This window comes from Tinamus guttatus, unplaced genomic scaffold (assembly GCF_059628265.1).
Source record: "Tinamus guttatus ecotype Peru unplaced genomic scaffold, ASM5962826v1 Tinamus_guttatus_pri_ptg000115l, whole genome shotgun sequence".
NCBI lineage: Eukaryota > Metazoa > Chordata > Aves > Tinamiformes > Tinamidae > Tinamus > Tinamus guttatus.
In genome coordinates, this window is record NW_028288649.1 from 5,243,778 (window position 1) to 5,259,038 (window position 15,261).

A 15,261-nucleotide genomic window follows, 5' to 3' on the forward strand; every position below is an offset into this window, starting at 1 on the left:
ACAACTGAGGCTGAATTTCAGCTTTCATGCCTACTAGCACTAGAAGCATGGGCCGCACTAGGAGCGTGGTTCAATATTGCCTCTAAATGCAAAGTCTTAATCAGCTGTTGGGGTTAGTGTGAAATTTCTAACCTGCACCTGTGGGGGAATGGAGCATGTAGACAATACATCATTCTGTGGCCAAAACTGGTTGTGTAGCCCCTCTCCATTTAAAATGTTACTCTGCATACACAGATGCATGTTCTAGCTGCTTGTTATAGCTGAGGCAGGGTGTATAGTCTTCCAATGGAAGCATGAGGGAGGGAAGGGAAAGAGCACAGTGCTTCAAACTGCAAAAGGACTTTGCGAAGAAAATGAAATTAACTGTTATATGATATTAGCCATAACTTTATCTCTACAGCGATTTTTGGTTGGAAAAGTAATGAGAAGCTAGGCCCTGAACATTCTTCAAAGCTTTTGGGTAGTCTTGCAGGGCAAGTGAGCACTTAGTACTGTTGCACTGCCCACTTCCAGGCTTCTGCAAAGCCTCTCCGCCAAATCTAGCTATGTCATCCTCAGCTGTTTCAGATTTGATCTGGACACTTGGCTGAAACTCAACACTTCTGTGTGAAATGGGTTCAATAACACGTTCTTTTGCGTATATATTAGCAAAACATGACATAAGCTTTCTCTGAAATATCTGCACGTAGCCCCACTTTTTTTATTCTTCCCTTTCCTGACAAACATACATGCTACAAATGAAAACTGCTGTCATCCCATCAGTGCTTATCTGTAGCAGATAAGGATTTCAGTGGGTTCTTACCTCTTTTTCCTTACTAAATAATGTATTAGGTCTCTTCCTACACTGCTTTTGGCAGTGGTCTCTCCTTTCAGTTTCTCTTAGCTTACTTCCCTGCTGCACGACTGCATTTCTGTGTGCTCAGGGCACGTTACTTCGGATAAGGTTTGTGTGTCTTGATGGGTGTGTGGAGCGGTGCCTGTGTGGGAGAGAGAGATTTGCCTCTTGTCTGTTTAAAGCTGGATCCCTTTCTGCAATATGGGTGACAATTTCCTGCCTCACTGATTAGTGAGAATAAAATAGTTTGCAAGAGTGGGACAGGAGCAGCTAATTTCTCTTCAAGTCTCTGCACCTGCATCATGAAATAATCAGTGTGATGCTAATAGACACTAAACTGTTGTTGAGGTCACCCTAGAGCATTTGATGTTAACTTGTTAGCCATGTACGTCAGAGCAGCGTAAGTTTTTGGAGCTGAATGCCTAATTTAGAGCCTCGTGCTTACGTAGGATTCAGCAAACCTCAGCTCCTTCCAAGATGTGTTTTTAAATTGTCAGCATGGATCATAAGGCTCTTCCGTGGAAGCCATACTGAAGCATTTAACATGTTCCCAGAATGAGCAAGAAGGAAGGGATTATACTAGTTTAAAGAACCTCACCAGAGCAGTGTTTTGAATTTCTCCAAGCTGGCCTAAACAAGGGCTTGTCTGTTAGTAATTAAATTACTGCTTTTGACCTCCAGGGCTCTTAATCATCTAACTGGTGCAGATAAATCATCTAAGTAGTGACTGTCTCTTGGAGCAGAAAGTAACAGAGTGACATAGAGGATCACTCTGCTAGTCCTGGCATGAGCGCTTTTGTACTGCGTGCTTCCTACTGGGTTTGCTCTGCTTTCTTCCAGTTCTCCTCTGCTTTTTACACTGCAGGCTCCTGCTGTTGCAGTGGGCTGCCATTAGTGATGGTCTAGCTCCAGGGTGGGTGGTAAAGACCTTCTTTGTGCAATTCATAGAAACAGCTCAAATGAATTTACTTGTCTGTCTTGGCCTAGTTGAGCTACCTACTGACATAGCCCTGGTCTAGCTGGGTATTGCTCATGCAGGCAAAGAGACAGTCTTGGGTGTATTCAGTAGATGGTTTGCCGAATAGTAAAGAGTGGGTGCAAGATTTATTTATTTATTTATTTTAAAAATCTTGGTTCATTTTACAAACAAAACAATTATTAGTAACTGAATATTTTTCCCCAGAATCACCATTTAAAATAGGCATAATGAGCAAACACAGGTGATAGAGCGGAGGAGGTGGTAGCCTCTATGTGTATCCTTGAGAATAATTCCTTATACAACTTCAGGCAGATGGTACATAAGCAATTTCAGCAAAAACTAGATGAACTTGGGACACAGCTGAAAGAAAAGCAGAGGTGTTCCCATCAAGAAGCAACGCGGTGAGCCTGCCATACAAAATCTGTGCTGTGAAACTATATGTTCATATAGGGAAGAAGAGTATGTCAGCGTGGACTTAGGGCACATCCTAAACTAATTAGACTCTAAATCAAAAAAAAAAAAAAATTGGTTGGGGGCTTTTGTTGGAGGTTGGAAACTTAACATAACATTAAATTGTGGTCCTAGTCACAAACAGTCATGCGGGGAATATAGAAGGGTATTAAAAGAAATATGGTGCAGTAGCAGTTCTTAACGGGACTGAATGAAACTGCTTTACTAGTACTCTCTTTGTTAGCAGGCTCTGAAAGCAAGAGCTCTCTGACATGAGCTGTTGTGGATGGGCAAGGAGAGCCCTCCTTGGGTGGAGGGTTTGTCCCGGGCCACTCTGCTCGACTCGTCGTAAGGAAAGGTGGGCTCTGCTGAAGGGCCTTGCAGGAGGGAGGAAGTCAAGCCACGGGTCAGCTTGCTGGAGAGTATCTGGTTAACCAAAGTTGAAGGCTTTTAGGAAGAAATGTTTATTTAAACTCTTCCTGCGGTTTTGGATGAGATTGTTTTTCAGTCTGAAAGCAGAGGGGGGAGAAAAAAAAAGGGAAAAGGAGAGAAGCTGTGAGTTGGGATCTATTTCAGGAGTGAGAGACAAGCTCGGGCTTCTGTGGATTGAGCAAGCTCCCTGTACCGGGGCGCCGAGCTCCACTGTGGCGAACGGCGGGGCCATGACGAGGGCCTCGCTTCCCTCGGGGGGTTCCTGCTCGTGCTCGCCTGTGCTGCTCTGCTCCTGCCCGGGTCGGGCCTTCCAAAATCTGTCCCTAACTTGAGACCTCGTTCTTGTGCAACCAAGTGGCGAGCTGATCCAGCCGAAAGGATAACCTTTCTGTAGGATTATTTCTGGGCTGGGTCGGCTCTCTGGGCTGGATGGGCGCTCTGCCATGAGCACTGTTTGTGGTGGTGGGCAGCGGGATGGGAATAACCATCTCTGGGCCTTGGAGGACCTCTTCCTGGGCAGTGGAAAGCTACCCTCCCAGACAGGGTGGTTTTCTGGCACTTTCAGTGACTTGAACTGACTCACAGAAGGGTCTGAAAGCCAGAGTTGATACCAGATTAATGCAGAGACGGGTGGGGGAAGGCCCCTTCCCTTTTGACACAGGAGCCTGGTGTGCTGTCTTGTTCTACCTCATGAAACTGCATACGTGGCTGGCTTCTTTCAGGCGTTTCCCAAGGACTGGGTCACAAACAGAACGTAAATCTCTTATGATGAAAGATAGATGGCTTCTTCAAAATGTCATGTTCTTAAAATACATCTATACATGTGTAATTGTATATATACATGTTATATATATATATGTATGTATGTGCATGTAATCTAATGCACTTGCACAACAGGGAAGCACTGAGTGCTCCCATTTAGGGTTAATTTCCAGGTGAGCAAGTTAAAATATAATTTGATCCTTATATGCTGCTTGTGTTTAAAAATAATAATAAAATAATAATTAAAAAAACTGAACTGCAGTGCTAGCCCTAGCTTTGCTTTTGCTGGGGTGTTGGCAGTGTATTAATATGAAAGCTGCAGCTTGCAGCAGGTCTGGAGAAGCAGGACACAGAGGAAGCAGCTCCATTACCTTCCAACATCTTAGGCCTAAGAGTTGGTGGTACGGAGAGCTGCTCAAGCTGTGTAGCCTCTTGGCCTCGCACTACGTGGAGGAGGTCCCTGAGGGGAGGTGGTAGAAAGCAGATGAGTCAGAGCCTGAACACGTTAACATTGGAGAAAGAGGGGGATCCTGTCAGAAACGGGGTCAGCCTGAGAAGGAAGCGGATGGGTTGGCATCAGTGGAGCCTCCTTGGGGGTTTCCACACGGAGCCCGTGCTGCTGGGAGGCTCTGCCCAGGTAGGATGGCACTGCTGTGCTGCGGTCTGGGCCTGTCGCTTCAGCTTCCGAGACAGAGTCGTTCTGGGGTGCGTGGCTTTGCAGGCAGTCTGCGCAGGTTTGGGAATCTGAAACGCAGCTTTGCAAAAAAAATGGGTGCAAGTCGATCGTCCTTCCATCACAGCCTGGGTAGAAGTGTGCACACGCGCGTGCACACGCTGACGTCCTGCATAGGAGGAGGAGCGTCTTGACCATCGTTGGTCACAGTGAAGTCATGCAAGTGAATAGATCTTAACTACAAATAAGGAATTTACTGTAGCAACCAAGAGCAAGGGCCAGCGTAGTTGGCACCCCTCTCATCTTGAATAACTGAATCAGGTGCTCTGTTAAACCCAGCCCTTATCTTGTGCTTCCCAAGTGTGTGAACTGGCCAGCAATCTCATTCATTAGTGGCAGGTGATAAATATTCCAGTACTTGAGTTAATCAATATGAGGTGCTTTCTTTTAATAAGGGTTTGCTGTAGATTGTGCCTGACCAGATGAAGAAATGTTGCTGCTTTATATAGCTATCTTGCCCGTCCTCCCTTCCTAGGCTGCTCTAGTTTGTTTTGGCATAACGAGGGGTAGTGTGATCTTGTCCAAAGCTTTGTCAGTATCTCGGCAATCCAAAAATAGCCTGTTTATTACAGCTTTAGTATTTCAGGTGTCCTTCACTGCCCTTTGGTGAGCTGTTCCAGACTCAGATCTGTGGAGTAGGTCAGGATGGCATCATGGGTTGTTGGTAGACACCCTCATGCTGCAGAGTGCAACTTCCAGGAACTAGCAGGTGGGGATGCATTCACAGCAGAGTCACTTACTCTGCCATACCTGGGCTTCCTACAGCTGGAAGATCACCACCTGGAGAGATTAATACCTCTTGGATTCCTTGAGTGGTGGAAAATACTGTGAGGGCAGTTGGGATTGCCCTTAGCTATAAGGTATGAGGAAACACACAGACTATGGTCCTAATGAATACTGCTGTTCAGAAAGCTCAAACAAGTAAGCCAGGATCTTTCTGCCTTTGCAGGGATCTTAGCTAGATTTGAAATATGCATGGGCCGTGTAGTTTTCCTACCACGTAAATATTTAAGGAGATGTTTGCTTCCCTTTGCAAAAGCAGGAGGGTGTTTTGCTGCACTTGTTAAAGACTTTTCCAGGTCTGTTTTGAAGAAATGCATGCTTTTTCCCTGCAGTAAATAGAAGCTGCTTCAAAATTTGAATTGTGAGACACAGATGAAATAGAAGCACAGTAATTCTTGCATTTAGACCTTTTCTTGCAAGGACTATTGGATTACAAGAAGTCTTTGTGAGCAGTTGTGACTTCATCTGTGCTTTGCTAATTGTTGTAATGCGTTTTTCACTTTCCGTGGTCTTTGAAGCCTTGGGTCAGATTTGTCTATCAGAAGCTTTGTGTGAAGACAAGTCAGATCTGCCTCTAGTGGAAGTGGGTAACTGGACTGTCCCTGAATCTAAAGCCTTGTTTAATACTGCAGCAAAGGTGACAGAGCTGGAAGCTGTGTGAAGGAGGAACGTGCTCCTCTCAGTTGCCTTGCTCTACAGAGGAGTCCTAAAGCAGCCCTCCTGTTTTCTTTACCAAACAATTTGCTGTTGGCTTCCTGGTATTAAAGCCAGAAACACTGCCCGTGTCTTTGAGATGAAAGACAACTCCAAGGAAAACTTTCCAAGTCTCCAATCCTCTGACGATTTGCATGGTCTTTCTCTTCCCTTTCAGTTCTCTAGTCTCATGTGACCTGAGAAAAATACAGTTAATTTAGTCTAGCTGTTTGAGAATAACTACATGACATGGAAAATATCCAAATGTCAGTATAGCTCTGCTTTCATGAGGATGTTCTATTGAGTGGTAACATTCCCATTATTAGTACAGATTAGCTACTGTTACATTTGCCAGATCAGATTCTGGAAATACCGATGACTAACTTCCATAAAAGATAACAAAAAGGCCCTTGTCTGACTTCCTGCCCAAAGCTGGATCGTATCAGATAGTGAGACTGTCACATCAGGTGGCTCATTGATTAGTACGGAATTAAACTGAGGATACTTGCCAGAAGGCCCTAAATGTACTACTGTAAACTCCTTAGCAATTTACTCTTTTGCCTTCTGATTATCAAGGCAGCATTTCTGAGGAACAGCATCTTGGACAACATTGCACGTGAAGTGCAGCTTCCTGAAAATGCTGTCGGCCAGAGCATTCCCTTGACAGGGAATTCCCTTGCCAGGCCGGTCAAAAATGGAGAAATGGGCCAATCTCTCAGACCAGGATGAGGGAAGAGCATTGTAAAGCCTATACAGAAATGCTGCATTTGGAAAACAAATACCCCTGGGTGTGTCCATGGCTTTCAGTATGTAATGAGGAGAGCAAAGTGGTGAATTCCTGAGTTCCTTTCTCAGCCATCGACAAACTAAATTCTTGCCAGTCAAGCTGGTGGAGGTTTGGAGGGAGTTAGATAATTATTTACCGTATGTTGATATAAGAAGCTTCAGAATTCCTAAAATTCTGAAAGTAAAAAGATGCTGTGCTCTGCTTTCCTTACAGTAGGAGGAAAGGAGAATCAAATGTTGGTTAGTACAGTCCCTATACGACTTTTTTCCTCTAGGATTCAGTAACTAAAACTTATGCCTTCTGTTGATTTTTTTTTAAGGATTCACTACCTAATCTGCACACCTAATGTGGCTTCACTGCATGACCTTTACTTGTAAAGAACCAGTTAATTCTTGTTATCAGACTTTTTCCTTTTTAGTAGTATTGATCCCTCCGATTTGCCTGCTCTTACCTTGTTTGTTTTTATGCTCTTTTCTGTAAAAGCTTGTGAAACTGGGAGCAGCTTGAGAGTCAAATTTTACAAAACTGCGTTTTTCTTTCTCTTTTACATGAGAAGAGAGGTTAGTTAGTGTACATGTTCCTTCCTAACGCGTTCCTTATGTTTTCGAATTACTACCACAGAGTGCATTTCAATACTAGTACTGTAGAGTATTAATAACAAAATTAGCAGCTTGGTCTATACATCTATATATCTATATGGTTCCTGTGTTTGAGTTCATATCAACGGCTTGCTGGAATTGCAGCACTTGGTTTGTGGTGTTGATGCAGGGTACCCTGGAGGCACATGCCCATATAGTGGATTTCTTAAATTATGTCAGCTTCCAGAGTTTGATAGATGAAATGGGTGAAGGCTTGGTAAATTCTGGTGAGTCACTCTGTGCCTTCTGCTGCAGCCATAGGGTTAACCGTAAGAGCCAGTTCTTTAACACAGTTTTAATTGGGTTGGCTGAACTTTAACTATGGGATTTGTTTTATTTTTTCACTCCTTCTCCCTCCAGCTGAGCATCGAACAGGCCCAGGCCGTGGCAGAGCAGGTTGAGATGAAGGCAAAGGTGGTACAGTCCGAAGTCAAAGCAGTGACAACGAGGCACAAGAAGGCCCTGGAGGAGCGGGAGTGCGAGCTGCTCTGGAAGGTATGCGCCCAGCATCTGTGTTTTGCACACTTTAATTGCCGGCAGGTAACCTTTTAAACTGGAAACACGCTCTGCAACTGGCACGGGGTCAGGCTGATACCCATCTAAGGAACGCGGGCTCGGTGAGTTCAGGCTGTGGTTTCAGGGCCGAGCTGCGCTCCTGTGGGAAGCAGGATGCTGGAGGCTGTGCAGAGATGGCCATGGAAGGAAGGGGTCCCTTAGCATTAGGAACTGGGCGGGGGAGAAGAGGGTTGTTTGCGGGTTTGTTTTTTTAAAATAGAGATTCCCATCTGCTCACACACCACCACGAGAAAGGCAGGCACTCCCTCTGCTGGCTCTGGAAGAGTCTGGCACCGACAGCGTGGGCAAGCATCTTGTGCTCAAAAGAAATTATCCTCTTAAAGCTCTTCAGTACACCACTGTAGACTTATGTACAGCTCGTATGCTCCACTTTGCTTCTTTCATTTGCATGTAGAGGAAACTTTTTTTTTTCCCCTCCTTGGAACAGACTAGTAGGAATCCTGTGAGACTAATTTTTCCTGAAATCTTCGTTTGCACCAGACTAAGTACAATCGGAGACCAGGCTCTGTGTATCTGCTGCCTGTTCTGGCAAAAAAAAAAAAGCCAGGAAAAAAAGAAGCAGCAAGTTTAAACCCAGCATCAGGAATTATATTGGTAAATAATCTGGGGTATCAAAGCAGAAGCACTGAAAGTGTGCAAGTTTCCTAATCTCTTCTGAAAACTTGTATCATTTCTGAAAACTGGAGATTTTTAATGAGCTGCTGGAAGAAGCGTTTATATGTGTGTGTGTGTGTGTATATATATATATATATATATTTAAATACACAAGTAAAACCTGCATGCTTGTAACTGTAATGAAACAGCATGTTTGTGTCTGCAGTGAATTCCTTTCATCTGCTCTCTGCTGTGACTGGAGTCTTTAGGCAGCAAGTTGTTTTTCACTACAGTACTTTGCTGGTTGGTCTCAATATTTGCTTGGTTGCAGCGCAGTAATGAAATGCATTTTTGCAGCAACAAAGTAATTACATCTTTCACTTACTTTTACAAAAGAATTGTCTTTGCCAGAAACTCTAAAAGAACCACAGGCATATGTAAAATAGTTGTAAACAAGCCGTATTGTTTGAGCTTCAGTCTTCTAAGTAGGAGCTAGCAGCAGTCGCCTGTGTCCTTTTAAGTGACATTTTAAGCTGTCCTGTGTAAAGCAGTAGCTTAGCATGATTGCCGTATTTGCAATAAGGAAAATAACCAAACAATTGACCCCAAGAGTCCTGGAGTGAGATATCTGGTATTACCCAGTCGCATACAAATAGCCTGAACTGAAAGCACAATCCTGGCAGACTGGGAAGTCCGGAGAACCCGCTTCCAGCTGATGCTACCTCCTAGCTAACTCCTAGCCTCAGTCTAATGCAATAGCAGCCACCTTCTGAAATGCAAATTGGCCTCCAGTCTCCTTTCAGAGTAGGGTCTGCTTGGTGTTTGGGGGAGGGAGGAATGAGATAGGGACTGTCATCTCGAATGCACAGAAATTTCTCTACCTCCCAGCATTCAAATAAGATGTGCCTTCCGAAGACATGCAGATTAGAAGGCAGAGTAGCAGTTGAGGAAGGAAATCGTTATTAGCTAATAAACAAGCACCTCTCCCTTCCCAATGGCAGACCAGTGCAGCCCCCAGAGCAATAATTTCCTCTCTCCCTTCCCCCACCGCCCCAGGTGCGTGTCACGGGAGTGATGTTCTTCTGGACACGGCCGGTTTTGCTCATTTCTCTCTCCCCATCATGGTTTCCGGAGGGCTTGTTCCGCAGTTCTGTTCGGTTATCACATCCTATGACAACTGTGTAACTTCTTTATGCGTAAGAGTCGCATTGGGAAATAGCGCTGTCTTTCCTGACATAAACGTTCCACGTTTTTCTGTTTCCTCTCCTCTTCTCCCTTCCTTCCTGTACCCACAAGGTGGAAAAGATCCGTCAAGTCAAGGCGAAATCGCTCTACTTGCAAGTTGAGAAGCTCCGTCAGAACCTGAATAAGCTGGACAACACTATCAGTGCTGTGCAGCAGGTGCTGGAGGAAGGTCGCACCATGGATATTCTTCTGGCTCGGGACCGTATGCTGGCTCAGGTGCAGGAGCTGAAGAACGTGAGAGGCCTCCTGCAGCCCCAGGAGGATGACAGGATCATGTTTACTCCACCTGATCAGGCACTATATATGGCTATTAAATCGATGGGCTTTGTCAGCAGTGGAGCTTTCGCTCCTCTCACCAAAGCCACCGGGGAAGGCCTCAAGCGTGCGCTGCAGGGCAAAGTAGCCTCTTTCACAGTGATCGGCTACGACCACGATGGCGAGCCTCGTCTTTCCGGGGGCGACATGATCTCCGCAGTGGTGATGGGCCCGGATGGAAACCTCTTTGGAGCAGATGTCAGCGATCAGCAGAACGGGACCTACCTGGTCAGCTACCGTCCGCAGCTGGAGGGAGAGCACCTGGTGTCCGTGATGATGTGCAACCAGCACATCGAGAACAGCCCCTTCAAGGTCATGGTGAAATCTGGCCGCAGCTACATTGGCATTGGGCTCCCCGGGCTCTCGTTCGGCAGCGAGGGGGACAGCGATGGGAAGCTCTGCCGCCCCTGGGGCGTTAGTGTCGACAAGGAAGGCTACATCATTGTCGCAGACCGCAGCAACAACCGTATCCAGGTGTTCAAGCCCTGCGGGACCTTCCACCACAAGTTCGGCACGCTAGGCTCACGGCCTGGCCAGTTCGACCGTCCCGCTGGCGTGGCCTGTGACATCTCGCGGAGAATCGTCGTGGCTGACAAGGACAATCATCGTATTCAGATCTTCACGTTTGAGGGCCAGTTCATTCTGAAGTTTGGGGAGAAAGGAACCAAGAACGGTCAATTCAACTACCCATGGGATGTGGCTGTCAACCCGGAGGGCAAAATCCTGGTCTCCGACACAAGGAATCACCGCGTGCAGCTGTTTGGGCCCGACGGTGTGTTCCTCAACAAGTACGGCTTCGAAGGGGCGCTCTGGAAGCACTTTGACTCCCCCAGAGGTGTGACTTTCAACCATGAGGGCCACTTGGTAGTGACAGACTTCAACAACCATCGCCTCCTGGTCATCCACCCAGATTGCCAGTCCGCGCGCTTCCTGGGCTCCGAGGGCACCGGCAACGGGCAGTTCCTGCGCCCGCAGGGGGTGGCCGTGGATCAGGAGGGGCGCATCATCGTGGCCGATTCCAGGAACCACCGGGTGCAGATATTCGAGTCCAACGGTAGCTTTTTATGCAAGTTTGGCACTCAGGGAAGCGGCTTTGGTCAGATGGACCGTCCTTCAGGTATCGCCGTCACCCCCGACGGCATGATTGTGGTCGTCGACTTCGGAAACAATCGAATCCTCGTCTTCTAATCGGTGTCTCAATTGGGAAGAAACTGTCTCAGGGAAATTCTTCTAAGAGAAAATGAAAGAAAAATACAACGTTAATTCAAACCTACCTCATCTTTAATTTTTTTACAGATGAATGTACTTATCTTTTCTGCAGGGAGTGAGCCTGTAAAGTTAAATTCTATCTACCTCATTGTCCTCCCTTCCTTCCCTTGTTTTTTTCCCCCTTCCCCTCCCCACATACTCACAGTTCAGAAAGTTTTACCTCTCCCCCGGATGGGGTTTCATGCACAAACATGTGTTGCTGTGCACATTAGGTGATTTGTGTGGTGAATTCTGTAGAATAAGCCAAAAAGGCTCTATATAGTGTTTTGTTGTTGTTTTTTTTTTTTAATGGAGGGAGGAAAAAAAAAAGTAATAGGTATTTGTAGAGAATTTGTGTTCTTCATTATACTGCAGTTCTGTGGGCTGGGGACATGGGAGGGGGGATTTTTTTTTTTTTTTTTTTTTGAATTGCTGCTGCAGCAGAGAACTTTTTCCTGTTCTCCTTTTTATACCTCAGTGTGTTTGATTTACTGGTGAGCACAGTGTCTCCTTTCCAGAAGACTAAATGATTTGTGAAAGCGAGTGGATTCACTCGCCAGAAAGAGCAAGTTTGCATCTTTTTTTTTTTTTTTTTTGGCATTTCTGTGTATTTTTTTCTAAAAAAAGCGCAGTAATCAGCACAAAGCAAACCTGATAGAAATGCACAATACTTAAGTTTAAACCAAATTATTCATTTTACTTCTTTGTTTAAACCAAATTATTCATTCTAGTGACTTAGTACAGTCATCATCAAGTTTAGATGAAAAGCAAGGCTCCCTTTAATGTATCCTGTCCTTTTGAGTATTTCTTTTATCACATTCACTTGAAAGCTAAGTTAGGTTGTTTGTTTGTTTTAGAAAGTTTTTTTTTTTAATCTGTATGTGCAAGTATTTTGGATAACAGCAGAGGTTACAAGGAGCATCAAAATAGGGGAAATCTAACCCTTGATTTAAGGTTATTTCTTGTGAAATGACTAGCTCTTTTTTTTTATTATTATTATTTTTTTCCTTGCCCTCCCTGTAGAGAGACTTTAAGGGAATAAAGTTGAGTGGATTTGTTAAAACAAAGTGGTACCTTTTTCCAAAAGTAAGAATAAGCACAGCTTTGGAGATTCAGGGTGCGTTTCAGAGACGTCCACAGCGTTTGTATTTCAAAGGGGATTGCAATACCTCTGTCGGTGACAGAATGTAACTCGGCGCAGCCTCTGCTTCCCTCCAGGCTGCACAGAAGTGGTCAGGAAGCTTTAGTCTAATTTTAGGGTGGGCCAGGCCTGTGGCCTTACGGACTGTTCTGCTACAGGTCGGAATGAGAAGTTACCAGCGTAAGGCCAACAGCTAGATCCATGTGAAGCTTTGCTGCTGTATTGCAGGGCACTACCAAAGAATTCTGCGTAAAATACATTAATCTGACTCTTCAGAACTTGGGAGTTGAGGGGAGAATTAGCCCTTTCAGGGATATAATTTTTTTTTTTTTTTTGGAGAAGCAGACTTTTTGGAAAAGTTTGGGAGAATGGAGATGGTCTTAATTAAAACCATGTGACTGAGAGTCCCTGGAAGCCTTTAGTTGACACTACGGTTTCTTGCCTTCCTGTTTAGCCCTTAGTACTGATGTGGTCTCCAGGGAGCTGCTGCTTCACGACCTTTGGTGGCAAACGGGATGGTTGAAGTAGGGAGCAGAGGGTCTTTCCGCCCCGCGGCAATGGGGGAATTTGCACATCCGTGCTCTTCTCCTTGGAAAAGCTGTGATCCCTGGCACTGCTCTGCGCCAGAGGAGGTCTCCGGCACACGAGCAGGGCTGAAGTGCCTTAGGGCCCTCCAAGGAAAGGGGTCGCGTCTTTGCCAGCCACCGCGCACAGCAGCGACCTGATGTTGGGAGGCTCTTGGCAGGCTGGGGAGGAATCCCGAGGCGCTGCCCTTTCCTTGCTGCTGCCTTCCCGCGAGGAGGGTGGACGTCCTGGTTTTCTGCGGGAATCCCGATGCCATTTGCAGGCAGGGAGCTGCCGCTCGCAAGGAGGCTTAAACCAAAGGGGCTGGAAAGAGGCAGAGATGCGATGAGATGGCAAAACCTCTTTTAAAAGAAGGGTGAGGAAAAGACCTTAATGAAACTGGATAAAACAACTGTGCTGCCTTTTAGCCAAAGCCTCCCAGAAGCAAACTCTTCAAAGCAGTGTGTTTCAGCTAGGCTTAATCCTAGGACAGCATGGTTTAAAAATAGTCTTTTAAAGGATAATCTTTGAGAGAGATGTCTGTCATTAAACTTGTGTGGCCACCCAAAGTATGGGTATGAGGGAAAGCTGATTTCCATTTAATTCCTGTGAGTTCTGCCGCGCGCACGCACCTGCCCTCGCAGCGGCCGGCGGCTGCGACAGACATCCCTGTTTGTGTCTCGACTTCCTCAGCCTGAGACCTGCTCCTAACTTGGGCTGGGAAAACTTAAATCAGCCTGCAAGACCTAGATACCAAAGAAAACTGGTTTAAAAGCTTTAATGTTTAGTTTGCAGTGTCCTTGCGTTGATGCTGACATGTCTTAAGAGAAGCGCCTGGTGTTGGTGTCCTGGCGCGCGTGGCTGTTGGTGCTGGAGAATGGCTGGACATGCTCGTGCGCTTGGACGCTTTTCGGGTCCCCCCTTCCCTCCTCCGGGGCTCAGGGAAGGGAGGGATTTTGAGAGAGAGGGTTAAGCATCTGCTCAGCGCCTTTGTGCTGAGCTGCAGGAGCATCCTTGTCTTTCTCCAACCTGAGGTGCTTGGATGGGGGGCAGGCACCAAAGTTGCCCTTGGCTTTTTTGTGTGGAGCCGTTGCCCAAAGCACCAGTCCCATCCTTCTATCAGGAGGAGGAATGGCTTGATCCTTAAGTTGCAGTCTGTTTAATTTCAGTGGATTTGCCTACGAACCAAACGATTAGGCCTCGAGTTTTTGACCTCACGTGTTGGGGAGCTTCTGGTTTTAAAAAACACTACTACTTGGCTGCCCCAAATAATTTGTGATCTGTTGGTCATAGGTAGTGCTAAGCACACTTGGTCTCATTGAAAAGTAGTATAGCTTATAAAATGGAGTGTTTTATATGCAATGAAAATAAGTAGCAAAAATATTATACAAGCTTAATGCCAACATCAAATGCCCCATAGGGGCTTTTAAGAAGTAATACATGGTTCATAAACGAGGTTCAAACCTGGCTCTGATTTATTCCTTGCACGTTCTCAGGCTATGCATATTCTCAGGCTAGTGCCCCAGTGTCACAAAGCGCGGGGAGAAGGAGCGTAGAGAGGAGGAGCACGAGTCTGGAGCTGGATCGCAGCCCTGCAGTGTTCAGAGCAGTCCGAACGCGTGGAGAGAAGTGCCCCACACGGCGGGTCCCCCTTGGCTCTGGCGCTGGGGATCCGCGGATTTGGGTTCGACTTGTCCGCGTCGGCCTCCCGAAGGATCCAGCTCTGCTGGGTGAAACCCATGCAGTCCGTGAAACTCGGGGGACTCTGCTTGGTGAAACTGTCCGTGGTGAAATCCTGGCTGTTCCCACTGAGCCCGGCAAGCGATCCCGCTCTCGCCCAGCGCTGTGGGAGCAGCAGTTCCAGCTGCCAACCACGGGCCAAAGGGTGCTAAAGAAAAGGAGTAAAGTTAAGTACGACTCAGTTGGGAAGCCTGTAAGCCTAAATTCTAAATAACATGAGGTAGGATAGGTAGGAAAAGGGTAGAATAATACACAAAATCTAGCGCGGATTAGGACTAGATATAATCAGGTTGGGAGACAGAAGAGCAAGGTGCTTGGGCACGGCGTTCCCTGGAATTGCTGGAAAATGGGCCCAGTCTGTTAGCTAAACTTAAACCAAAATCAATCAGTCTCTGAAGACAGCAGGTTTATAGGCTTATCTGGCCAATGATCATGAAAAGGAAGTGCCAAAGTGTTTTGTTTCATGGGTGTTTTAGTTTCTTTTTTTTTTTTTTTTTTTCTTTAAGGAGTGTAAGCCAAATGGTGCCAAAAGAAAATAGGGTATTTAAAAATATAGATGTTTAGACAAACAGTTTGGAGCTGTATAAAAATGAACACTGGTACTTGCTTTAGACAAATATTGTACCTTTGGTCTCTGAGTCCTTGGGAGTTTGAAACCCAGTTTGCTGTGGTACAAAATGCACAACTTGAGATGCCACTTTTTTTTTTTTTTTTCCTCTTGAAGTTCTACCTCACTTTGCAGAACT

The 15,261-nt window shown here is 45.9% G+C and overlaps 1 protein-coding gene across 1 annotated transcript in view; it reads left to right on the forward strand.

Moving 5' to 3' along the window:
- TRIM71 (tripartite motif containing 71) overlaps positions 1-11,103 on the forward strand; it is a 49,488-nt gene extending 38,385 nt beyond the window's left edge. The window contains exons 3-4 of the mRNA XM_088521137.1: positions 7,453-7,587; positions 9,559-11,103. Coding sequence (XP_088377263.1) covers positions 7,453-7,587; positions 9,559-11,010 — 1,587 coding nt within the window. The 3' untranslated portion in view covers positions 11,011-11,103. The remainder of the gene's footprint in view (positions 1-7,452; positions 7,588-9,558) is intronic.
- Positions 11,104-15,261: the final 4,158 nt, after the last annotated feature.